General features: G+C 37.1%; 1 protein-coding gene across 6 annotated transcripts in view; it reads right to left on the bottom strand.

Moving 5' to 3' along the window:
- The window catches only part of LOC129768812 (cyclin-dependent kinase 14), a 456,784-nt gene that overhangs the window by 32,558 nt on the left and 398,796 nt on the right, over nucleotides 1–25,430 (bottom strand). For all 6 annotated transcript variants that reach the window (XM_055770703.1, XM_055770704.1, XM_055770705.1 and 3 more), the window contains one exon: nucleotides 10,639–10,730. In XM_055770703.1, coding sequence (XP_055626678.1) covers nucleotides 10,639–10,730 — 92 coding nt within the window. The remainder of the gene's footprint in view (nucleotides 1–10,638; nucleotides 10,731–25,430) is intronic.

Below are 25,430 nucleotides of genomic sequence, written 5' to 3'. Positions count from 1 at the left end.
AGTCAAGCGGCACTTAAAGCTCGAGATGCTTTTAAATGCTCCTCAAAAATTGTCTGGGAATGTATTCTCCTCTTACGGCAACTAAGTCGGATAAGTTCGGTACAACTGTACTGGATTCCTGGCCATTGCGGCATAGAGGGAAACGAGCGAGCAGATGAACTTGCCAGGAACGGCTCAAGCTCACCTTTTACTGGTCAAGAACCATTCTGTGGAATTTCTGACTGTGTGTTGAAAGGTGAGCTGAAGAAATGGGAAGACCGGGAAGTGTTAGCCAACTGGTTGGCGGTACAACTTAACCAGTCATAAAAAAATTATCACGCCGAGTATTCAAATTACTCAACAATTGCTGAGTCTTAATAAGAAAGACTTCAGCACAATCACGGGCCTTATAACAGGACACTATCCGAGTAAATACCATCTCAAAAACATAGGTTTAGTGGAAGATGATATTTGTCGCTTTTGTAATACCGAAAGCGAAACCTCGGAACATTTGCTCTGTAATTGTGGAGCTCTAACTAGACGCAGACTTTAATACCTTAATATACCAATTTTTCACTTACACTTGTGCTAAATGCAATATAAAAATGCCCCCGACTTGCATATATTTGCAATGCCGATTTCCCTCGGGCAGCTTGGTTTTGATGTCTCTGTTAGGGAACCCCCGCATGTGTCGTCAATTTCGACCAATTAGAAGTGGATATTTCCGTTAGGATAGGGGTTGAGATTTTTCAATTATTCGATAATTAGTGTCATGACATATATTATTTTATTCAATATAAAAAATTGTTATGGAGTGCCGAAATCGATTGACGCAAAAATTTCATCAATCCATCGTGAAATGACTGAGCAATAAGCGTTTAAAAATGGACAATTTTCACGATGTGCTCGTTTTTCGATTTTCAATTTGTACCCCAATATGTTCCCGAAAGACGTAATCCTACGTCAAAAGCCCTTGGAAAATATGCCACTATAACTAAACCAAGCCTCATTATGCGGAACGTTATGTGTTTCTTACTACGTTTTTGTATGCATGAGAAAATTTAAATTGGGACTATAGGTGAATAGGCCAAGCTTATTTCAAACATGTACCTTCTATATGAAATATGATTTGAACAATTTTGGACGAAAAAACGCATAAATCTATCCCATTAAGCTTGATATGTAACAATAACCACTTTGCCCCCACTAGGTGACCACTTTACCTCCAAGCAAAAAAATGTTCGATCTTTCACCTTTTTTTTCTAATGATGAAAAATGTACTTTTTTGATTTTTTATAGAAAAAGCCGTTGGCTATCTTGAACAACAATGAGTTAAACTATAATATTCTTCGAAAAACGCGAATTGGGACGGTATGTGGACGCCGGAAATGGGCATGTACCTTAGGGTGACCACTATGCCCCCACTTCCCCTATGCAACACGGAAGTGTGTAATAAAAACGTTCCACAACCGGTAACACTTAGGACAAGGGTAATATCGTCGAGGTAACGTCGAGGAAGAAAATGCTAACTCTAATATATTGATGTGACAGCATTAATAATTATTGATTCCGGATTCTTTCAGTCAGTTCAACTCTTACAACTCGTTTGAAAGACATTCGGATCATATAACAAACGGATTAATCCAGGGCGACCATTTTGAGTTTGAGAAGATAATCGAAATTGCTCCTGTCAAACATAGTACCACGTCCAGCTCCAGTCCGTGCCTTCAGGGACAGACCCTTCTACATACTAGTATTGAAATCTCCTATACACTCAAACTAGTGTTGGCAGATAGATATCATCTTTGGCAGAAAAGTTTCTGTTTATTGTGTTATAGCGTCAAATGCACAAAGCAAAGTACACGTTTTTAGGAGTGTCGAAATGTTTGTATGTATAGAGCAGACTACTCATTCTCTCAAACTGACATTGTAACATGAAATTGGATCGCTTAAGTATACACGAACGAGAGCTTTTTTTTGCTCAGAGTAAAACGGAGAGCGTAACCTTCTTATTTTTACCTTTGATGTGTCCTGTTTTGCAAAGTGTCTCTTATTTTGCTCTCTTATATTGCTCTTATGTTGCTATGGGATACAGATCGCTTCTCGCTTGATTGAATGCTGTACCAGTAGAGGGGAATATCACTTTCAATGATGCTCTATCTCATTTAAAGTAATGTATGAGGATATCAAAAAATTTGCTTTATATTTATTTTGGGTGTAAAGACCGAAAATTTTCAAAACGCTTTGATATTTCGAAAAGCTCATTCAACAACTATTCTAATAATGTAAAAAAGTACAAGTTGCTTCGAAAAGATATCAGGAAATTAATTTTGCAATTTCCCACAAGCAAAACCTGTTTACTTCTAGTATAAATACCCCCTATACCCCATAGTGAATCTTCTGATGCTCCGATAAAGAATAAACGCTTTGCGGTCGGAATTAATTTCCCTTGAAAGAGATAGTCTTATCTTTCCACGCTAATACTCTTTTGTTTATGCCGAGTACCGTTATCTATTATTCATAGAATCACCGTATTAATTCGTGAACAGGTTCGCTAGACATTAAATAGAATGCGTTTAGAAAAAGTCTAAAATATTCAGTATAATTCCTAGCTGTGGTGACTGAGAGTAGTCAAACGACCGTCAAGGGATAATACACAAGTTTTTCTTGTAAGTATTTTTCGCGGAATCGCTGATATAATAAATCCAAATATGATAACCACACCGACGAATTGGATTTAGATTTCTAGCATTGAAATCGAGAACCTGTAATTCAGAATTGTGCTTCTTAATGCGGAATACTCAAACTCGAACTCAAATTCGTACCCCATCATGCAGACCCATTTCGCTACTTTAGTAAGTCGAAACCCAACTTTCGAAACATTCTATTCAGATAATGATATATACATCATCATCTTAAGGTATTAGCCCGGTGTGACGGGTTCAAAAAATCGTTTTTTTTTGTTTACACTTTTCGGAAGAAAAACATCTAAAAAATACTCAAATATTTTAAAAGTTATAGCTTATATAAGAGAGCGCGCCGTAGTGTGTATGAAAGCGTGTGACAAAACTTTAAACGCGTTTTTCTCAAAACCATGTTTTCGAAATTTCGGGGAAGCACTGACTCAAAACTATTCAACCGATTTGGCTAAAAATTTTACCCGTTATTCTGGACACACATATCTAAATACGTAGCTTTTAAAACATTTAATTTTTTAATAATAAACTATTTCAATTAAACAATTTATCAAGAAAATATATAGTTCATTAAAATAAAGTTTGCAGAATAATAATCTTTTTGAATTTTTTATTTCAGATGACTTCGGGAGGCTGGCGTCAAATGTTAAAAACAAAATTATGTAAAATAAAATTAAAAAAAATCTATATGTATTTCAAAACACTAATAAAACCATGTAAAAATTTTTAAACGATCGCATTTTATTTTCTTGTTAAGTAAAATTTATCAAAAAACGTCGAAATTTCGGTCGTCACACCGGGCTACTACCTCAAAGCTTAAACCTCCAGCTTTTGGAATATTTTACGAACATATCGTTATCTTGATGTGTGTAGGTGTAGTGGAAATAAAATATCGGGAAGAAATAAAAAAAAATCGATTTCTTTCTGTGGACTAACACAATTTTTCGCCAACTAGTTCAATAGCAATTCCAATTAGCCTTATCAACCAACTTTCATTCGATCCCTTTAACGTTTCTGTAAAACCTTTCAACACAGAGATATTATTATTTGAATAAAAAAATCCCCTTCATATTTGATGATGTTTGTGGGTGAGGAGTGCATGTATATGTGGGAATGCGTATATTTACGTGTGAGTATCATCACTTCATGCAGTCCTTGTGAGTACGCATAACATTTTGAACTTCTGGTACAATATGCGTTGAAGTGCTCCTTTAATTTTCTCCAAACTTTGATTTGATAAAAACCCCGGTTTTAGGCTCAATTTGCAATGAAACGTTGCATAAAGGGTGTGTCACATCAAATTGCATCACGGAAAAAACGCTGTAGAAATTCACCCAGTAGACCGATCTTTTTGAAAATTTTAGACTGTAAAATAAAAACTATTAAACAACTTTTTGCATTTTCTTTTTATTCATACTTCGAGCCCAAGCCCGTATGCTCGCACCTTCCTCTTTACCCCGTCCATAAGGTTCTGTAAAACGTCAGGTTGTAGTTTTTTTTTGAACAGAAATCCATTTTCTCTTGAAGTCCGCCTCCGATTTGACAACTTTTGGGTTCTTCCGGAGGGCCTGCTTCATAATCGCCCAATATTTCTCTATTGGGCGAAGCTCCGGTGCGTTGGGCGGGTTCATTTCCTTTGGCACGAAGGTGACCCCGTTGGCTTCGTACCACTCCAACACGTCCTTTGAATAGTGGCACAAAGCGAGATCCGGCCAGAAGATGGTCGGGCCCTCGTGCTGCTTCAATAGTGGTAGTAAGCGCTTCTGTAGGCACTCCTCAAGGTAAACCTGCCCGTTTACCGTGCCGGTCATCACGAAGGGGGCGCTCCGCTTTCCGCAAGAGCAGATCGCTTGCCACACCATGTACTTTTTGGCAAACTTGGATAGTTTTTGCTTGCGAATCTCCTACGGAACGCTGAATTTGTCCTCTGCGGAGAAGAACAACAGGCCCGGCAGCTGACGAAAGTCCTCTTTGACGTAGGTTTCGTCGTCCATTACCAGGCAATGCGGCTTCGTCAGTATTTCGGTGTACAGCTTCCGGGCTCGCGTCTTCCCCACCATGTTTTGCCTTTCGTCGCGGTTAGGACCCTTCTGAACCTTGTATGTACGCAGGCCCTCCCGCTGCATGGTCCGCTGGACGAATGAACTTGACAAATTCAGCTTATTGGCGACATCCCGGACCGAACTTCTCGGATCACGTCTAAACTGCTTAACTACGCGCTTGTGATCTTTTTCACTGACGGAGCATCCATTTTTGCCGTTCTTCATCTTCCGGTCGATGGTTAGGTTCTCGAAGTATCGTTTTAGTACTCTGCTGACCGTGGATTGGACGATTCCCAGCATCTTACCGATGTCCCAATGTGACAACTCCGGATTCTCGAAATGAGTGCGCAGGATTAATTCTCGACGCTCTTTTTCATTCGACGACATTTTTCCAATTTACGAAAAATTGGCAGTGAAGCATGGCCAACATGATCTATACACTCTTATCTGATTATAAGCGAAAGCTGAAGATATAATTCCTAAAAATTAAATTTCTACAGCGTTTTTCCCGTGATGCAATTTGATATAACACACCCTTTACTTTGCATACTTGAAATTTTCGGAAAAGAATTAAGCTACGTTTCAGAAATGTTTTCTCTATTTTTTACAAAAAAATATTACTCAGAAACTATAATATGTACAAAATTCTGGTCAAAGGATGAAATGTAAGAAATTGTTTGAATTTTCATGAAAAATGCGAAAAATTTAAATCCCAATAAAAACATTACACTGAAAAAAATTATTTGAAAATTTATCTAAAAACATTTTTGTTTTAAATTCTCAAGAAAATTATATGAAGAGCCCTTTCAATTTCCAACAAATCACCCATACATCGTAAGATGGGCACTTCTACAGGGAAACAAATTTTCTGACAACTTTTTCATGTTTTCTTTGAAAAAATACAACTAATCCTAATTTTGTTTAAAGTCAAGACAGCGATCTAGGGTGTTCAACAAAGTTTTAGATAATACTAAAATATAAACTTTTGTTGAAGACATCAACCTTCTATATTTTAAAGTTTCTGAAATACATGGCATATTTGTATAGAGACTCCTGAAAAAAACACTTGTGTGTGTGTGTGTGTGTAAATTCTTGGATCTAAAACATGTTCTTGACATGTTTTTGAATAAAAAAAAAGTTTGCAGAACATGTAAATCGCCATAATCCATGCCATTCCATGCCACACTGATATAGTGGTTCTCAGATTTTCGTGAAAAGTGCCCATTTCCATTTTAGGATGGTTCGAAAAATTGACTTTTCCCCTTTTTTCTAAAACCGATTTTTATCATAACTAGTTCACAACTAGTGAACCGATTTAGATGATCGACATATAAAATTAAAACCAATTAGCTAGTCTTTCTTGAAAAAATGTTACACTTGCGTAAATATTGGATTCTAGTTGCATCGATGTAGTGTATTCACATAGGGATATTATATTGAACGAAAACTGAAAACATTCGGATATGTTATGTGAAAATACCTCAGTTTTCAAGAAAAAATATTAAAAAATACGGTGCCCTTGGTCCCGAAATGGTGTAAACTATGAAAAACAATTACAGCCAATAAAGGGTGTGTCACATCAAATTGCATCACGAAAAAAACGCTGTAGAAATTCGCCCAGTAGACCGATCCTTTTGAAAATTTTAGACAGTAAAATAAAAACTATTAAACAACTTTTGGCATTTTCTTTTTATTCATACTTCGAGCTCAAGCCCGTATGCTCGCACCTTCCTCTTTACCCCGTCCATAAGGTTCTGTACAACGTCAGGTTGTAGTTTTTTTTAACAGAAATTCATTTTCTCTTGAAGTCCGCCTCCGATTTGACAACTTTTGGGTTCTTCCGGAGGGCCTGCTTCATAATCGCCCAATATTTCTCTATTGGGCGAAGCTCCGGCGCGTTGGGCGGGTTCATTTCCTTTGGCACGAAGGTGACCCCGTTGGCTTCGTACCACTCCAACACGTCCTTTGAATAGTGGCACGAAGCGAGATCCGGCCAGAAGATGGTCGGGCCCTCGTGCTGCTTCAATAGTGGTAGTAAGCGCTTCTGTAGGCACTCCTTAAGGTAAACCTGCCCGTTTACCGTGCCGGTCATCACGAAGCGCTCCGCTTTCCGCAAGAGCAGATCGCTTGCCACACCATGTACTTTTTGGCAAACTTGGATAGTTTCTGCTTGCGAATCTCCTCCGGAACGCTGAATTTGTCCTCTGCGGAGAAGAACAACAGGCCCGGCAGCTGACGAAAGTCCGCTTTGACGTAGGTTTCGTCGTCCATTACCAGGCAATGCGGCTTCGTCAGCATTTCGGTGTACAGCTTCCGGGCTCGCGTCTTCCCCACCATGTTTTGCCTTTCGTCGCGGTTAGGAGCCTTCTGAACCTTGTATGTACGCAGGCCCTACCGCTGCTTGGTCCGCTGGACGAATCAACTTGACAAATCCAGCTTATTGGCGACATCCCGGACCGAACTTCTCGGATCACGTCTAAACTGCCTAACTACGCGCTTGTGATCTTTTCCACTGACGGAGCATCCATTTTTGCCGTTCTTCATCTTCCGGTCGATGGTTAGGTTCTCGAAGTATCGTTTTAGTACTCTGCTGACCGTGGATTGGTCGATTCCCAGCATCTTACCGATGTCCCGATGTGACAACTCCGGATTCTCGAAATGAGTGCACAGGATTAATTCACGACGCTCTTTTTCGTTCGACGACATTTTTCCAAATTTACGAAAAATTGACAGTGAAGCATGGCCAACGTGATCTATACACTCTTATCTGATTATAAGAGAAAGCTGAAGATATAATTCCTAAAAATTAAATTTCTACAGCGTTTTTTCCGTGATGCAATTTGATGTGACACACCCTTTAATTACGAAAACGAAATTCTATTTTTTTCTATTTTTTTTCCCAGGCGTAATGTTTTTCTAAACAAGAATAGCGCATTGGCTTTAATTTGATATGTCGATCATCTGAATCGGTTCAGTAGTTCAAAAGTTACGAATTGTTGTGGTAGAAAAAAGGGGGGAAAATGATTTTTCGGATTAATTCGGTTAATCGGTTAATTTTGAAAAATTGTAACTCAAGAACAAAAAAAAAACGCTCCTCTGATTTTTGGATATGTTATGTAAAAAACAATAAGCTTTAAAAAAAAATATAAAAATATATAGCGGTCCCGAGACCATCTAAACTGAAAAAACAAATACAATTAATAATTATGGAAACAAAATCCTTTTTTTTTTTGCAATTTTGTATTTTTTTAAAGAAGACTAGAAGACTCTTTCCCTGTAAAAGTGGCCATCTTCCGATGTATGTTTGACTTGTTGGAAATTGTAAGGCCTATTTATATAATTTATTTGAGAATTATAAAAAACCTATTTCGAGGAATATGAATTTTTTTTAATGAAAAACATAAAAAATTTCCTACATTTCATTATCTAACCAACATTTTGTAGGTCTTTTAGCTTTTAAGTGAATTTTTCCTTTTTTGTTGATAAGAAAATGAAATGTACGAATTTGTTTACGTTTTTATTGAAAAAATATCAAACAAATTTAAAAAAAAAATCATTGAAAAAAATATTTTGAAAATTAAGATTCATTTTTCTCAAAAATAAATATGAAAAGCTCTTACAACAAGTCTAACATACATCGGAAGATGCACACTTCTACAGGGAAAAGGTTTTGCGAACAACAACTTTTTCATGTTTTCTTTGAAAAAAATACAACTAATCCTAATTTTGTTTAAAGTCAAGATAGCGATATGGTGTATTCGACAATGTTTCAGATCTTATTAAAATATGAACTTTTGTATTAGACGTTAACTTTCTATCTGTTATAGTTTTTGGAATATTTACAAGTCATTTTTGTATGAAGACTCCTGAAAAAAATGTTTTGCTCGTAACATTTTTGTGTTAAACTTCTCGCGTTTGACATGTTCTTGACATGTTACTAAATAGAGAAAAGTTAGCAGAAAATGTAAACTGCGATAATTTATACATAATAATGTTACGAATTAAACATTAATAGTATTTTTTCAAAGAAAAAAATGAAAAAGTTGTTATTCGAAAAACTTTTTCTATGTAAATGTGACCATCGTCCGATGTATGGAAAACTTTTTGGAAATTTTCAGCGAAATTTTTTTCCAAAAAATTTTTGGTATTTTTTTGTAAAAACTAACAATTTCCTACAATTCATCCTTTGACATGAATATTGTAGGTATCATAGTTTTTAAGTTATAAATTTTTGTAAAAATTAAGAATAAAAATTTGGCTTTTTCCTAAAAGTAGTCTAATTCATTTTCGAATGTTTCAAGTATGCAAAGTTGCTTAAATGACCCATGTCTTTACACGCACAGCGTTTCACTGCTATCTGAGATTGTGCTGCCAACTCCTAAGACGAGTTGGCTTGAAATTCGTCTTTATTTCTTTGAATATTTTTTTATTGCATTTTTTTAATTTAATCAATTTCCTACATTTTATCCTGAGACCAAAATTTTGTAGATATTATAGATTTTGAATTATATTTTTTTTTTATTTCATCAAAAAAATGGCCCCTCTTCAAAAAGTAGTCCAATTTTTTTCGAAGATTTCAAGTATGCAGAGTTTATTTGCGTTTTCAAAACTAATTTTCGGTTTGCGATGCGATCATTGTTCATTGAATGATTCATCTTCAAAGACGAAGTGGTAATTTTTCATTCAAACTAAAAAATCTCTGTATGGGAAGGCCCTACATGAACGTTATAGGAACCAAATAAAGGCTGGTTGATAAGGCTAATTGGATTTGCTATTAAGTTGATTAGCAAAAAATGGTGTTAGGTCACAAAATCTTTGAAAAACAGAAAAAAATTATATGTTTTTATTTTTTTCCGGTACTTTTATCCACTCCATCTACACACATCAAGATGAAAATATGTTCGTAAAATATTTCAAAAGCAGAAGGTTCTTATCTTCAAAATCATTATCCATACAGAATGTTTCGGAAGCTTGTTTTCGACTTTCAAAAGTAGTGAAAAGGGTCTGCATGTTGGGTACGAATTCGAGTTTGAGTCACTGTATAATATCCGGAATCTAGTGTTGGACTCAGAATGACGAATCTTCATTCAGCATGAATCCATGAAGACAACATGAAGACAGAATAAAACATTGTATGTTTCGGAAATCATTTTTCTTAATTACACATGACCGTGGACGTAAGGATAAACATAAATCAATTCCGATAGAAAGCATTTAGGCTCTCGATTTAACTCAAAATAACTGTCATTTCTACTTCGCTTGCCAACATGCTTGCTCCAAGTGTCACTATCCTTTGTACGAAAACTCAACACGCCAGAAGTGTGAATTTCCACCGGCGCAGACAACCGAAAAGCCACCGTAAGAGAGAAAAAAAATCATCAACGTATAAATTATCCCTAAATTGGAAAATAAAATAAACCAGCTCAGACAAGTAAAAGCTTCCAGCCATCAAAAATAATTCCTCGCCGCTTGACCTGGCTTCGCAAAGGCGTTGACACGTCCCGAACCATCAATGTTTCTCTCCTCCGCATAAAGCCACTGAAAGGCGCGGCGGCGGCGCTGAATGAAAGTGAATTAAATTTGAATAATTCTATTGGCGGGGCGGAGGCGCTGCTCGTAAATAATGTATTAAATATTTGAACGGCGTTCTCGTTGTAGTCCCTCCATCCCATACCTGAGTACGATTGTCGTCGTTGGATACCATTTTCGATTCACAAGACTAACTCGAGCTCAAATTGTTCCCGGTTGGCTCTTTTACCCAAGTAAGCGCGCACATAAATTCCCATTGTAATCCCCAGCCAGAAGTCAGAACTACATTGCATAAACACCGGTTCGTGATGTTTTGTTCCGTGAGATCGTTGGGTCGTTGGTTACCGGGAAATGATTCTGCAAATTCATGAACTTGAACAGTAGGTACTTACTTGCTATAACCTTTGAAAACCGTTGCATAAGATCCCTCTCCAAGCTGTTCTAGTTTGATGTAAGCTTCAGACTTTCCGAATGGTGAATCACCCTGGAAGAGAATTAAATCAAAACACCGGGATTAATTTATTTTTTATTTCAATGAATAATAGTGAACGATTGTATATCAACACAGAAAAAAAAAGAATTAACAACTCAGTCGACTATGTTATATTTCATAGCATCGTAACCGGATTGGATTTTGCTCCACCCAGCCCAGATCACTGGCACGGATATTAGAATGGAGGCAAATATTTGCCTGGCTAGAAGTGAGTTGAGTTCGGGATTTAGCGAAAGGACAACGTCTGTCGTTCCTTCGGAACGTCTTTCGAAGGGTGCATCAACTCATCCGAGACTCGTCCTCGTACGGTCGTTGTTCGTTGTCCAACCGAATGTGTCCCTCCTTCTCCTCCATCTTTGGCGCTCTGCCACTTGTTTCTACCTTCACTTGCAGGAAAGCATCCCGCAAATGTTTGTCCAGATATTAACGCTCTGGGATATATATGGGGCAATATTTGTGTTTACTCAGAATCATCTCTCTCTGGGGCGGCATTGGATGCTGCTCCTTTTGCACGAACAACTAGACGAAGATTTCAAACAAAAAAAAAAGCATCGCTTTTGTGAAGCTTCCGAGTGTGTTTGTTTCTCGCTACAACGTATCGTCTTTTGGATAAGTTTTTAGTTGCCCTTTCTCGTTCAGGGCAGGAACGAAAAGACAGAAAATTTCATTTTTATCCAGGCCAAGGGCAAACCTTGTTACGAAATTCTGCGTATTTTACCGCTTTCGACGAGCATTACTTTATCTCATCAGCTATTTTGTTGGGAAATCTCGGCAGCCAGAGCGGGTTTATTTGGCTGTAAACCACCACCACCAGAAACCGAACCGAAATAAAGCTCTACTCGAAGGGAATTTGGGATGGTGGATACCGGAGGAGCGCAGGTGGGGTGTGGTCGGCTTCAATTTATTGTACCGATTGAATTCTGGCAATCGTTCCGCCGTCTGATGGTCGCGTCTCAAATGAACGAACGGAGGGAATGAAAAGTGTGTGTTATGTCGGCACAGAAAATCCTTGCTATTTTCGCTCTTATTTTCCATCTTCTTTGGTAGTAACCAGCGGTCGTCCTTGGGCATAAATTAACTTTGGGGATTTGTTGACTACATAACATTTTTACCGTTCGAGAAACGTCCTTTTCTGTTTTAGCTTATCGGGATTTGTGCGTGTTATCGTCGGGAGTAAAATGTTAAAACGGGTTCATTATTTGGGGCGAACGGAACAAGCACGTGAATTTGACAAGGGCTCTTAATATAACGAGCGAACAGAAATGTTGATTTGTAATCTTTTGTAATCTTTAGACGTCGGGAACTCAACTATGGGGGATTTTCACACAAGCTGACGGACAAAAACATTTATTTCAAAGTTTTTGTTATTATCTCTAGATTGTATGATTAGACCATGTTGTGAACGTTTCAAGGTCAATTTTTGAAAACTGTAATACAACCATTCCATGCAAAACCGATATAGTGGTTCTCAGATTTTCGTCAGAAGTGGTAATTTTGTTTTTTATCGCAAAACATTAGAACCGGATTTAAAAAAAAAATTTGTTATGGTGCCCATTTTCATTTTGGGGTGCTCCAAAAAATCATCTTTTTCCTCTTTTTTCCAAAAATGACTTTTTTCAAAAATCCATAGCTTTTGAACTACTAGACCGATTCAGATGATCCACATATCAAAATAAAGCCAGAAAAACGAAAACGAAAAAACGAAAGAAACGCCTCTTTGGTTTCGACATATGTTATGTGAAAAATCCTCAGCTTTTCAGGAAAAAAAACATAATTAGTGACCAGGTGATTGGCTTTAATTTGATATGTCGATCATCTGAATCGGTCTAGTAGTTCAAAAGTTATGATTTTTTCAAAAAAGTCATTTTTACTGAAAAAATATAAAAAATACGGGTCTAATGTTTTGCGATAAAGAACAAAACTACCACTTTTCACGAAAATCTGAGAACCACTATATCGGTTTTGCATAGAATGGCTGAATATATATTTTTGACGTAGAACTACGACTTTCATTAAGGGTGCTAAATCAGAAAACAGGTCACGTTTTTATGAAATAAAGTAAACGTTAACCAACTATTTTTGCCGCGAACGGATTTTGGCGATTTACATACCAAACGAGTCGGAAATTCCCAAAGATTTGTTTGATATGCTATACAATACAATCCCATAGTCTGTATATGGTTTAAATTGATGAAAATTGCCTCATACATTTATTCTGTCCATTTGTGTGCTTTCCCGAACAGAGCTGTCAATAACGAGCAACTTATCGACGAGCAACGAAGGGGAAATCGTAAGATGTAAAGTCTCCGTGAACAAAGGAAAAGAAGAGCTACAGAGCTACATAAACAGTGAATCAAACAAACTTTCGTGAGGCAAACTTTCTTTCTTCGTGAGGAAATCGACTGAACAACATCGTTGCTGAGCGAGCTGGGCGGCGAGGGATCGAACGCCTTTCTCAAGGCAATGGGGGTGGAAGAGTAATATTATGGATAAAGTAAAGTTTTCCAAGGGTCTTTTTGAAGGTTAGAGACGAATGAACTGAAGAAGTTTAAAGTCTCAAGCAAGGAAGGAAGGCAAACTTTCAGTATCGTTCTGTATTCAAAGCAATGCATATCGCTTGTTCTTCTATGTTTTGCGTCATCACATATCTTCTTTCCGGATTGACCTGTGGATGCGATTACTCACTCGCTGATGTTTCTGGCATTGTAATCATTGCATCAACCTAACGCCATTGCATTAAGGTTCTGAGCTATACAATTGTGTGGGGAATCATCAAGCGAGGCTATCGTCAGCTCACCAAGAAAATTAACGTTCTGGAATTTTGTGAGTGATTTGGTTTCACATGACGGTAGAAAAACTCTCTCCACAATGGATGACAACTAAGCTCATCTAGACTGGCAATATTAAAAGAAAGGGCTTCTGTTGAGAAGAGCGCAAAACGGAGATAAGTGTGTGTATATTTAGTTGCTTCAAGCCATCGATATACGAATATTTGTATGCGTACGTGCGTGCTTCATAATCCGTACGTAAGAATAGTGCATCTTCGCTACGCTGAAACCCCATTTGTATCTGCTCCCGAATGCATTGGCCCTGTAACGATGCAACAATCGCCTAATGTTCTTATGCTATGATTGACGATTGTTTGTTGTTGCAAATTATGCAGTCGTAATGATAAATATAAACAAGGAGAAGAGATAGCGGGGGAAACATTTACGCTAGGGTATTTGTAATGAATGTCTGCTGAGGCAAATATTCAGCCTTTTTCCAAGCAGTTAACATTGTTTGTTTTCTGTCATCAATGCATTGAAGTGACGCTATGGTGAAGCAGGTGTTCCATACAAATGAAACACAAATCTCTGCATTACTCGAGAATTAATAAATTAAATGAAACGAAATTTGGCATGTGGAGGTTTTAGGATGCGATAAATGATTAATGGTGGTTGGATACTCCTCCCCCTCTCTTAGTAGGGGGGAGGGGGGTTGTGCTGCCATACAAATGAAACACAATTTTCTGCATAAGTCGAGAATTAATCAAGCAAACGAAACCAAATTTGGCATTTGGAGGTTTTAGGGTGCAAGAAATGATTCTATGGTGGTTAGATATTCCTCTCTCCTCCCTTAGGGTGGGCTGCCAAACAAATGGAACACAAATTTCTGCATAACTCGAAAACTAATCAAGCAAATTGAGCCAAATTTGGCATGTGAAGATTTTTCTATGTTTCTATGTAACGTTTCTATGGAGAATAGACACTCCTCTCCCCTCTCTAAGGGGAGAAGAGGGGAGGGGTCCGTCTTTATTCTATCATGTTTTCTGTATCAAACATTTATTCCATGTAACGCGGAAACATGTTATTTGCAAGTGGTTGAAAAATCTTGAACGAGAATTGTGTCAGATAATAAACTGATATTATAATGATGAGTTTTGGTAGAAGTACTAGAAATTTCATAGTAAAAGGTAAATTCAACGGAGTCGATTAAAAGATCAATCAATGAACGATTAGACTCATGAACTTGCGCTTAGTAAGAAAACGTGAATGTTTGAAGGTATTGATAACAAAAAACAAATTTTGGGCGGGACGAAGTTTGCCGGGTCAGTTAGTGATGAATATAAACAAGGAGGGGAGGTAGCGGGAGGGCAATGCTGAGGCAAATATTCAGCCTTTTTCCAAGCAGTTAACATTATTTGTTTTCTGTCATCAATACATTGAAGTGACGCTATGGTGAAGCAGGTGTTAAGGTTGTGCACCAAAAAAATATTTGGGAAATACCAAGTTATTAAAGAAGTTATATTAAGTTATTAATTTATTTGGGCTCGCGTGCCATTCGTAAAACTGCTTTCAACTAGGATTGCATTTGCGCTAATCTTGATCATAATGAAACAGTGCTACTATTTTCGTGGTTGATTAGATTAGCAGATACAGTATATTTCGTTTATTTAGTCACCAAGAATGTAAATGCCGTTCTGGAATTTTGTATGTGATTTGGTTTTGCTTGCCAGTAGCAAAACTTTCTCCGCTAAGGTGACAGTTGCGCTTATCTCGAGCATGTATTGTTCTGCGAGCACAAGAATGAATCATCAAACAATTATCGTCGAATGGTTCTACAATAAAAAAAACATTTCAGGGCGACAAAACGGGTAGAACGGTTATTTTAAAATTTTCGTAGCATTATAAAATAATATCCGCAGTTATAAACAAGCGACTTGAATTAAACCACAGCGTAGTTCTACGTCAACAATGCGGTCGTGTCTTGAACTCAATCTCCTATAATTTTTTTTCACTAAATTGGACAGTTACTGTCAGATTTGTTTCATTTCCTATTTATTGACAATATTGCATAGTCCATAACCATAAAGTGTCAGACCGCGTTGGTTACGCAAAACGCAATTAGTTGTCGGGTGTTTTTTCTCTGACAGTTTCAGCGCCAATTACACCCATACCTCGCTATACGGCCGCTCTTTATACGGCATTCCCTCTTTAATTCAGGTACGTTTCCGATTTACGGCCTAAAATGTTTCGTTATAACGGCAAAAAAATTGAGGATTGGTTCAAAAATCACTTTTGCAAATTTTGCGAGACAATAACATAAGCAACATACAAATTAAATATGTATACATACACATATTCCATGTTACATGAAGTTGTTTCATTTTCGTTTATAGATTATTGTTGGTTTTTGTATACATATAACATATATTTGTATATATGTTGTGTGTATTGTATGTTTTATGTTTATGTTATGTATGTATTTTTGATTTAAATGAATTCAATTTTTGATTCAAATGAAATAGGAATAAAAGGATAAACTGCATTTTGAATCATAAACCATGTTAATATTGACCAATTTTGGAACTGACCTGATTGAATTCGTATAAATTTGTATTAGAATAATTGATACCTTATACGGCTTTTCGCTTTGCGGCCGAATTTCGTGGAACGTATCTAGGCCGAAAAGCGAGGTATTGGTGCATTTAAAACGGAATGTAGATAAACACACTCTAATTGAGAATTGAGCTCGCAGTTCTAATTAGTCCCCTCTGTGTTAAGCTTATTTGATTTGTCAGCTAAATTCCGTCACCACTGGATTCGCTTGATTGGCTGTTAGTCGCCGGACGCCGGCCACAGAATTGCGGCGGTTCGTTTAATTTAGCGTCGATTGTGGCGGATTTCGAGTCCGTACCAACGATTCGAGCAGGAAATGTCACAATGAACGAACGAGCCTTAAGGAAGGATATAATTGAAATTATTCGGAATGCTCTTGAGGAGGAGAAAGTGCAGAATTTCGACGATGATGTCAGGGATAGAAGAAACTTTATTGTTCAATATTGTTGAGCTATGAATATTGTCCCCTTCAATTATGGAAAGATGAGAGATATGGAAAGGGCAAAAGAAATCAAAGTTTATCCTTGACAACATTGCATTACTTCCGATTCATTGGAAATATATAATAAAGGGTGTGTCACATCAAATTGCATCACGGAAAAAACGCTGTAGAAATTTAATTTTTAGGAATTATATCTTCAGCTTTCGCTTATAATCAGATAAGAGTGTATAGATCACGTTGGCCATGCTTCACTGTCAATTTTTCGTAAATTTGGAAAAATGTCGTCGAACGAAAAAGAGCGTCGTGAATTAATCCTGTGCACTCATTTCGAGAATCCGGAGTTGTCACATCGGGACATCGGTAAGATGCTGGGAATCGTCCAATCCACGGTCAGCAGAGTACTAAAACGATACTTCGAGAACCTAACCATCGACCGGAAGGTAAGAACGGCAAAAATGGATGCTCCGTCAGTGAAAAAGATCACAAGCGCGTAGTTAAGCAGTTTAGACGTGATCCGAGAAGTTCGGTCCGGGATGTCGCCAATAAGCTGAATTTGTCAAGTTCATTCGTCCAGCGGACCAAGCAGCGGGAGGGCCTGCGTACATACAAGGTTCAGGAGGCTCCTAACCGCGACGAAAGGCAAAACATGGTGGGGAAGACGCGAGCCCGGAAGCTGTACACCGAAATGCTGACGAAGCCGCATTGCCTGGTAATGGACGACGAAACCTACGTCAAAGCGGACTTTCGTCAGCTGCCGGGCCTGTTGTTCTTCTCCGCAGAGGACAAATTCAGCGTTCCGGAGGAGATTCGCAAGCAGAAACTATCCAAGTTTGCCAAAAAATACATGGTGTTAAAAAAAACTACAACCTGACGTTGTACAGAACCTTATGGACGGGGTAAAGAGGAAGGTGCGAGCATACGGGCTTGGGCTCGAAGTATGAATAAAAAGAAAATGCCAAAAGTTGTTGCATAGTTTTTATTTTACTGTCTAAAATTTTCAAAAGGATCGGTCTACTGGGCGAATTTCTACAGCGTTTTTTCCGTGATGCAATTTGATGTGACACACCCTTTAGTCAGCTTGTGGTCCTTCATTGGTACAACAATTGTTTATACTATATACTGTATTTTTATTTTGGTCCGCCTAAAATTTTCTGATAATGAAATAATAATTTTAATTTTGGTTTTTCGTGGAATCGCTGCATCCATGTTATATTTCGTTTCCAAATATAAAAAAGCATCATGACGAAAGTGAAAGTATCAAACATTACAATCTGCTTTAAATGAATTTCCTTTTCTCTTTTGCACATCAAAATAGTCTTTCAGTATTGTCTGCAATGAAACTTCGCAGGTCTCTCAACACAACAGATGGGTTTGCAATACACAACAACAAAAAGTTCAGATATCCGCTGTATAAAAAAGGACTACTGTTTGACTAACGCGGATACTGCATTCATTGCTGTGACTTTCTGCATACAATTCCATAGATGCAACCCATTTATCATCCTCAGCTTAGTATCCCGCCGTCATACGTCGTAACTAAATCTTCATACTAGACGAAACTACGCTGACGCGGCTTTATAGCTTCTGCTCCTACGGAAGCATACTTTCACTTCCTCCCTCCTGTGTCGTGACAGGACAACAATGGTTACCATCAGAAACACAATTCATAATCATAAGCGTCATCCCTTATTCCCATTCGGATTGCGGATTTATCAGCGTTTCTGCAGTTGTTGTGTTACCGCTACGGATGCAGCAGCACAGTTGGATCCCATAAAAAATATTACACGGACTTCCGACAGAGATTACAGCCGTCTCCGGGAAGGTGAAGTTATATGACAATATTCCACATGCGGTATGATGCACTTCAAGGTTTTATTGCGATTTTTTGTTGGTCTCAACACACAGCCGTGTACCGTCGCAGACAATAAGACTTTCTAACTTCAAGTATCCTGACTCCGCCTTTGTTATCCACACTTTCCGCGACTTCATTATTAAATTTAAACTTTCAGCCCATTCCACCACCTTCATCCTTGCCAGTGAAAAACCCGCCGGGATGACTGATTGCAGTGCAAAACTTGTTCTCCCGACATTACGACAAGCATTGTCTACTTGCAGCAAGTTCAAAGGCAACATTTCATCTGTCACTACGGGAAATTCCGCCTTTTCGTGGAAATGTATTCATAGCACTACCAAAACCACCCTCTCTACCCCTCCCCCTCAACAGGAGTGTTATGAAAATGACATATCGTATACGGTATTTTACTATCAAACGCTACAAACAAAGAAGGAGAGTAAACGATATGATTTATGTGATGTTTGGATGTGAATTGTTGTTCCTCGTAGCTTTTTTGTTTGCCGTGATTGTGGCCGTATATAAAAAGAGGGTTCTCGGAATAGTCATTCGGAATTTTATGTCGCTATATTCTTTTACTAACTATCCACTTGAAGCTTCTACCGGTTCCCCCATAAGCTAAATACTCCTCTCTCGTTGCGGTAGTCAAAAGCGAAAACCAGAAAATTAAAATCATATCCGATCGGTTTACTTAATTTGTCTGCTAAGTTCCGTGTCACCATTGGATTCACTTGATTGGCTGTTAGTTGCCGCCGGATGCCACTGAATTGTGGTGACGTTTAATTTAGAGTCGATTGTGGAGAGCGATTCGTACCGATTTTGGAGGAGGGGGAAGGGCAGAACATATAACAATGAACGAAAATAGGAAGGATATAATTGAAATTATTCAGAATTCCCTCGAGGACAAAGTGCTGCAGAATGTCTGTCTGTTGTGTGGCAGCGATGCTAATGAAAGGACCGGAGATGTTCGGCAGTGGTGACCAATGATGGCATGGACGGCAATCACCCTGGATGAAATGAGGGATGTGGAAAGTGCAAACGGAGTTCTGAGTATCATCGGGCAGTATAACTTCCAGATTTGTCTTTGAAATTCATGGGCTACTGTTGGAATGTTGCTTCCTTATCAATTAGGAATCAATTATTCTTGTTCAATTGACTTGATTGTAGAACTGTCTGTCAATACACTCTTGAAATGGAGATATGTTTACGAACTGAGCCGCTATGATCACGTGAGTCACTTGCAACAGAACCTTATTGGATGTCCTCTACAAAACTTTTATGCTAACCGATCTTGCGTATTCTTGCGGAATCTGCTGAACACACGATCTCCTGGGATACTATACCAGAGGCTTCTTCAAACTCGTGGACGCCGCCTGCAGAATCTAGTGATTCCAACCAACAACACAGCATGTTACGCAAATTCATTGTTCGTTAGGGGTGTGGTCAATTGGAACTCTTTACCACCCGTTGTGAAACGATCCTCGTCAGAAGCAATTTTCAAGAGTGGCTGTATCAGTTTTTGGAACCGTGTAAATTAATTTAATTATTTTTAAAATCAATCAACGAATAGGTTAGGCAATAATGTACTCAAACCATTCATAAATCGGAAGTAGTAATTTTTAAAAGATTTGTATCTTACGCTACTGGACAATAAACAAACAAACAAACAACTCACAGGTATGAATATTGTGAATATGTAAACAATTAACAAAATGAGCTCTCATGGAACAATTTTGGTGGTTCTTGAAACATTCGAGCCAATAAGATTCATCATAACTTCATTAGTGTGCAGATTTCTCTTTACGAAAACCTATTACGGGAAAGTCGTTTCATGCCATCTAGGGCGTTTCATGCGCTGGTAGAATCAATGGTTCGTTTTACTTGAAAATCCTCGAATACCGACCGGTGCGTAACAGAGCCACAAAAGAGCTGCCACGGTTGCCATGGTCACCGTCTTTTTATACCTCAATTGAGATCCCATAATGTAGAGTAGTTGTGGTTTCATTCCGCGCTTATCACAATAGAACCCGTGAGCCGGCCTCTAGGATCGTATGGATCAATACCGTTGAACTATTTTGTGTGACTATGTGAAGTCTCTGACCTACACTGACAAGCCTCAAACGATAGACGCCATGGAAGACAACATCCACTACGTTATCACTGATATACGGCCTCCATTAACGATTTGTTGTCTGGAATACGCGTGACCACAGCCGGAGAAAATTTCTTTGACGAAAAATTCCTCCAACCAGAACGGGAATCGAAACCGAACCCCCGGCATGTTAGGTGTGACGCTAACCACTCGGCTACTCTTTTCTCTCTTCTATTTCTATTTCTTCACTATTTTTGTTGTCTTCGCTTCTTTTCTCTCTATTTTCAATCATACCACTTTTTTCACACTCCTAGCTCATTCCTCTCTCTTCATTTACTCAACTCTCTTCACTATCTTCACTTTCCATATCATTACTTCCCTCTTTACTCTTTTGCATCTTTTCTCTTTCTTATGTCTCCTTTCTTATCTCTCTCTTCTCTTCTTTTTCATCTCATGATCCCTCTCTTCCCATTCTCACTCTCTTCATCCTCTATTTTCTATTTTCACTATTTTCACATTCTCAACTGTCTTCATTCTCTTTGCTATCTTCATTCTCTTTACTCTTTTTCCTCTTTTTCTACTCTCTTCACTCTATTCACTCCCTTTATTCTTTCCTTTTTATCTGTACTCTCATATCTCTTTTCTATTTCCTTATCTCTATAATTTTCTTGCTTCCAAGTTTCTCTTTCTTTAACCCTTAGCGAACGAACCCTCAGAATCTACATTCTTGATTTTTTCCCTTGAAGTAGTAAACAAACTATCGGTTGCCGTACTCTTGTCTTCTAACACTTTTCTTTTTTTTTGTAGTTTTTCTGTCTTCTGTCTTTCCTCGTTTTATTAATAGGTGAGTTTTCTACGCCAAATATCACGTCTTGAATGTATTGCGAGTGGCAATCTTCTTCCTCCTCAATCTTTTTTTTCTATTTCTGTAGATTTTCTCTCTGCTCTTCTTTCTATCCGTTGTCTTAATCTATCTATCCTTCTATATGTTTTTCTCTCTTTTCTCTCATCTCTATGGGTCTTTTCATCACTTTATTCTTTCTCTTTCCTCTCTTCTCGTTCACCTTCTTCATTCAATCTCATCATTCTTTTTACTTCTTCCACTCTACCGTTTATTATCTCTATATTTCTTATTTCCTTTTACTTTTACTTTCATGTATATTTTCTTATGTCTCCCACGTTCTCTGTCTCTCTACTGTCTTATCCGTTTTTTTGTTGTTCTCCTTTCTTCTCTCGTTACTTAATCTCCCTCTCTCAGTTTTAACAGGCTCATCTTTTTTATCTTGTCTCTTTTCTTTCTTTTCTCCATTTTCCGTTCTCTCTCTCCAGTATTTCCTTTACTTATTTCTCTTCTTTCTATTATTCTTCTCTTTGCATCTCTTCTTCCTGTTTCTATTATCTCCGTTTCTCTCCTTTCTGCTTCTTTTTCTTTGTATTTCTTCTTATTTTTCCTTTCGCTGTTTATATTCTGTCTGTTTCTCTTCTTCTTTTTACTTTATACGTATTCTTCTATCTTCTTTCTTTTTCTTCTTCTCTGATTTATATTTACTCTCTTCTTTCTTCGTCTTGTCCTATTTCTTTTTACCGGCACTAGCGTTCTTGGTGCACCCATGGCCGAGTTGTTAACGTCTCACATTATCATGCCGGGTGTTCGGGTTCGATTCCCGTTCTGGCCGGGGGATTTTTCGTCAGAGAAATTTCCTTAGACTTGCACTGTGGTCACGTGTATTCTAGAGCTTGCCCCTCGGAAGACATTCAAGGCGTGTTATTTGGCTTAAGAAATCTCTACTAAGTATTAATAAATGACGCTAGTTAATGCATATTTTGAGACGGCAAAAGTTCCACAGGGAACGTTAACGCCATTCAAGAAGAAGAGCGTTCTTGGAGAATCTTCGTCATCTCAGCGTAATGATACTTTATGAATACTTAGTTGATATTTCTTCTACCAAATAACACGTCTTGATGTATTCTGAATTGCGATCATATTTTTCTTCTAATTTTTTTATCACTGCCTTTTTCTGCTCTTCTATCTCTCTGCTGTGCTCTTTTTTATCCTTTTATTTACCATTTTTCTCTACTGTTTGTCTCTTCCTTGTTTCTCGTTTACTATAATTCTTCTCTTTGTACACTGGAGTCGCTTTTTACGAGGGGAATACGTGCCGCGTAAAAAAAAAGGGTCTAAAAGAAATCCACGTAAATTCAAAAATCCGGGTAAAAACGAGTAATTTCTGATTCCGCGTAAAAATCAACCGAGTAAATTTCAAAATCCGTGTAAAAACTAACATACAGTGTATTATTTGTTCAAGATGCAACTTTTATTCTAACAATTGATTAGTTGAACACAATCATGATATCTGTTTCTCCTTCTATTTCTCAGCTGCTTATCAGTGATACAATACAAACTTATGTTGTGAAAGGTATCATCACCGCGTAAATTTCGAAATCCACGTGAAGAAAAAACCGCGTAAATTCCGAATTCCGTGTAAAAATAAACCGCGTAAAAAGCAACTTCAGTGTATATCTTTTCCTGTTTCCATCATCTCTCTTCTCTTCTCCCAGTTTTTCCACTGATTGCTGTTATCTATTCTTTACTATGACATCTCTGCATCTCTCTTTGCTCGCTCTTTTCTTCTTCTCTTTGTCTACTGCTCTCTTATCCTTTCGTTTATTTCACTTCTCTCTGCTGTTGTAAATATGTTGATGTAATGAACATCAAATTGGAAAGGTTTCGGAGAAATTCTCAAGAGATTAGATTCCCTCAAGCAGAACTCAATTCAATTAAAAAAAAATAATATTCTGCCTAGAAAGGAAATTATTGGCCGATTTTCACTTTTCAGTAAGGAAAAATATATAAACAATAGAATAGCACAATAATAAAACCTTGAATTAAATCTAACAACAATGAACAGTTTAGCAAACTAGTAGTTCCATTCCTATCACGGGTAAAAATACGAAAGCATGACAGAGAAATAAAAAAAAAACCTTACTTGAGGGAAGGAAATCGAAGAAAACAGCAGAGAAGAGGGATGATAGAAAAGAAAATCTTAAAAAAGAAAAGGAAGGGAAGCGGAGAAAAAAGAGATATAGCGAAAGAACGAGAGAGAAGAGATACACGTAGAAAGAGGGAAACAAGGACGAACAGAGATATGAAATGAAGTCAGAGGAAATAGCAGAAAAAAGAAGAATAAAGAGTGGAGAAAATGAGAGAGTTGATGAAAAATATAACGACAGAGAAGGAAAGATGAGAGAAACAAGAAAGAAATTATTTATTCGCTTAGTAATATCTTATTTATTTTTTGATAAGAGCAATTCCAAATGAAATTGACAAATAACAAAGCAATGGCAAAGATGTTCTTTTCTATCATCCCTCTTTTCTGCTGTTTTCTTCGATTTCCTTCCCTCAGGTAAGGTTTCTCTTCTTTTTATTTCTCTGTCTCTTCATGCTCTCGTATTTTTTCCCGTGATAGGAATGGAACTACTAGTTTGCTAGACTGTTCATTGTAGTTAGATTTCATTCAAGTTTTGATTACTGTGCTATTCTATTGTTTATATATTTTTCCTTACTGAAAAGTGAAAATCAGCTAATAATTTCCTTCCTAGGCAGAATATTATTTTTTTTAAATTGAATTGAGTTCTGCTTGAGGGAATCTAATCTCTTGAGAATCCCTCCGAAACGTTTCCAATTTGATGTTCATCAACTTATTTACAACAACAAATTTTTTTACTCGAATTAAATTATTTTTTTATAACATTTTATTTATTATATATAACTGCCTCTCATCTCTTTTTCTCTTCTTCCTATTTCTCTCTTTTCTCTTTTCTTTTTTTTCTATTTCTTATCTTCCCTTTCTTTTTCTTCCTCCTTTCTTTCTCCGTTCTGTTCTATCCCGTCTCTTTTTTCCTTTTCTCTATTCTTTCTTTTTCTTCTTCTTCTTTCTCTTCCTTCTATTCTTTCGCTTCACGATTTTTTTCTATTCTCTTTCTTCTCTCTCGTCTCACCGATCAAAAGTTTGATTCAATAATACCATAGTGACTAAATAGTTTGATTCTTCCTACCAGATTTTGATTGAGTAGAGTATTTGAAAAAAACATGAAGTGTGTGCTAGTATTGTTATCACATCACATCCTACATTCCTTCTTATTCTTCTTGTCTTCCTCATCTCTCTTAACTTTCTTATCTTTGTTATCTTTATTATTTTTGTTATCTTTGTTAACTTTGTTATCTCTCTTGACTTTCATAACTTTCTTAACATTCCTATCTTTCTTAACACAAATTTAATCACACCCTCCATTCCTTCTGATTATTCTTCCTCATCTCTCTTATCTCTCTTATCTTTCTTATCTTTGTTATCTTTGTTATCTGTGTTATCTTTGTTATCTTTGTTATCTTTGTTATCATTGTTATCTTTGTTATCTTTGTTATCTTTGTTATCTTTGTTATCTTTGTTATCTTTGTTATCTCTGTTATCTTTGTTATCTTTGTTATCTTTGTTATCTTTGTTATCTTTGTTATCTTTGTTATCTTTGTTATCTTTGTTATCTTTGTTATCTTTGTTATCTTTGTTATCTTTGTTATCTTTGTTATCTTTGTTATCTTTGTTATCTTTGTTATCTTTGTTATCTTTGTTATCTTTGTTATCTTTGTTATCTTTGTTATCTTTGTTATCTTTGTTATCTTTGTTATCTTTGTTATCTTTGTTATCTTTGTTATCTTTGTTATCATTGTTATCTTTGTTATCTTTGTTATCTTTGTTATCTTTGTTATCTTTGTTATCTTTGTTATCTTTGTTATCTTTGTTATCTTTGTTATCTTTGTTATCTTTGTTATCTTTGTTATCTTTGTTATCTTTGTTATCTTTGTTATCTTTGTTATCTTTGTTATCTTTGTTATCTTTGTTATCTTTGTTATCTTTGTTATCTTTGT

This window comes from Toxorhynchites rutilus, chromosome 2, assembly GCF_029784135.1.
Source record: "Toxorhynchites rutilus septentrionalis strain SRP chromosome 2, ASM2978413v1, whole genome shotgun sequence".
Taxonomy (NCBI): Eukaryota; Metazoa; Arthropoda; class Insecta; order Diptera; family Culicidae; genus Toxorhynchites; species Toxorhynchites rutilus.
This window is presented reverse-complemented; position numbering and strand designations above follow the sequence as displayed.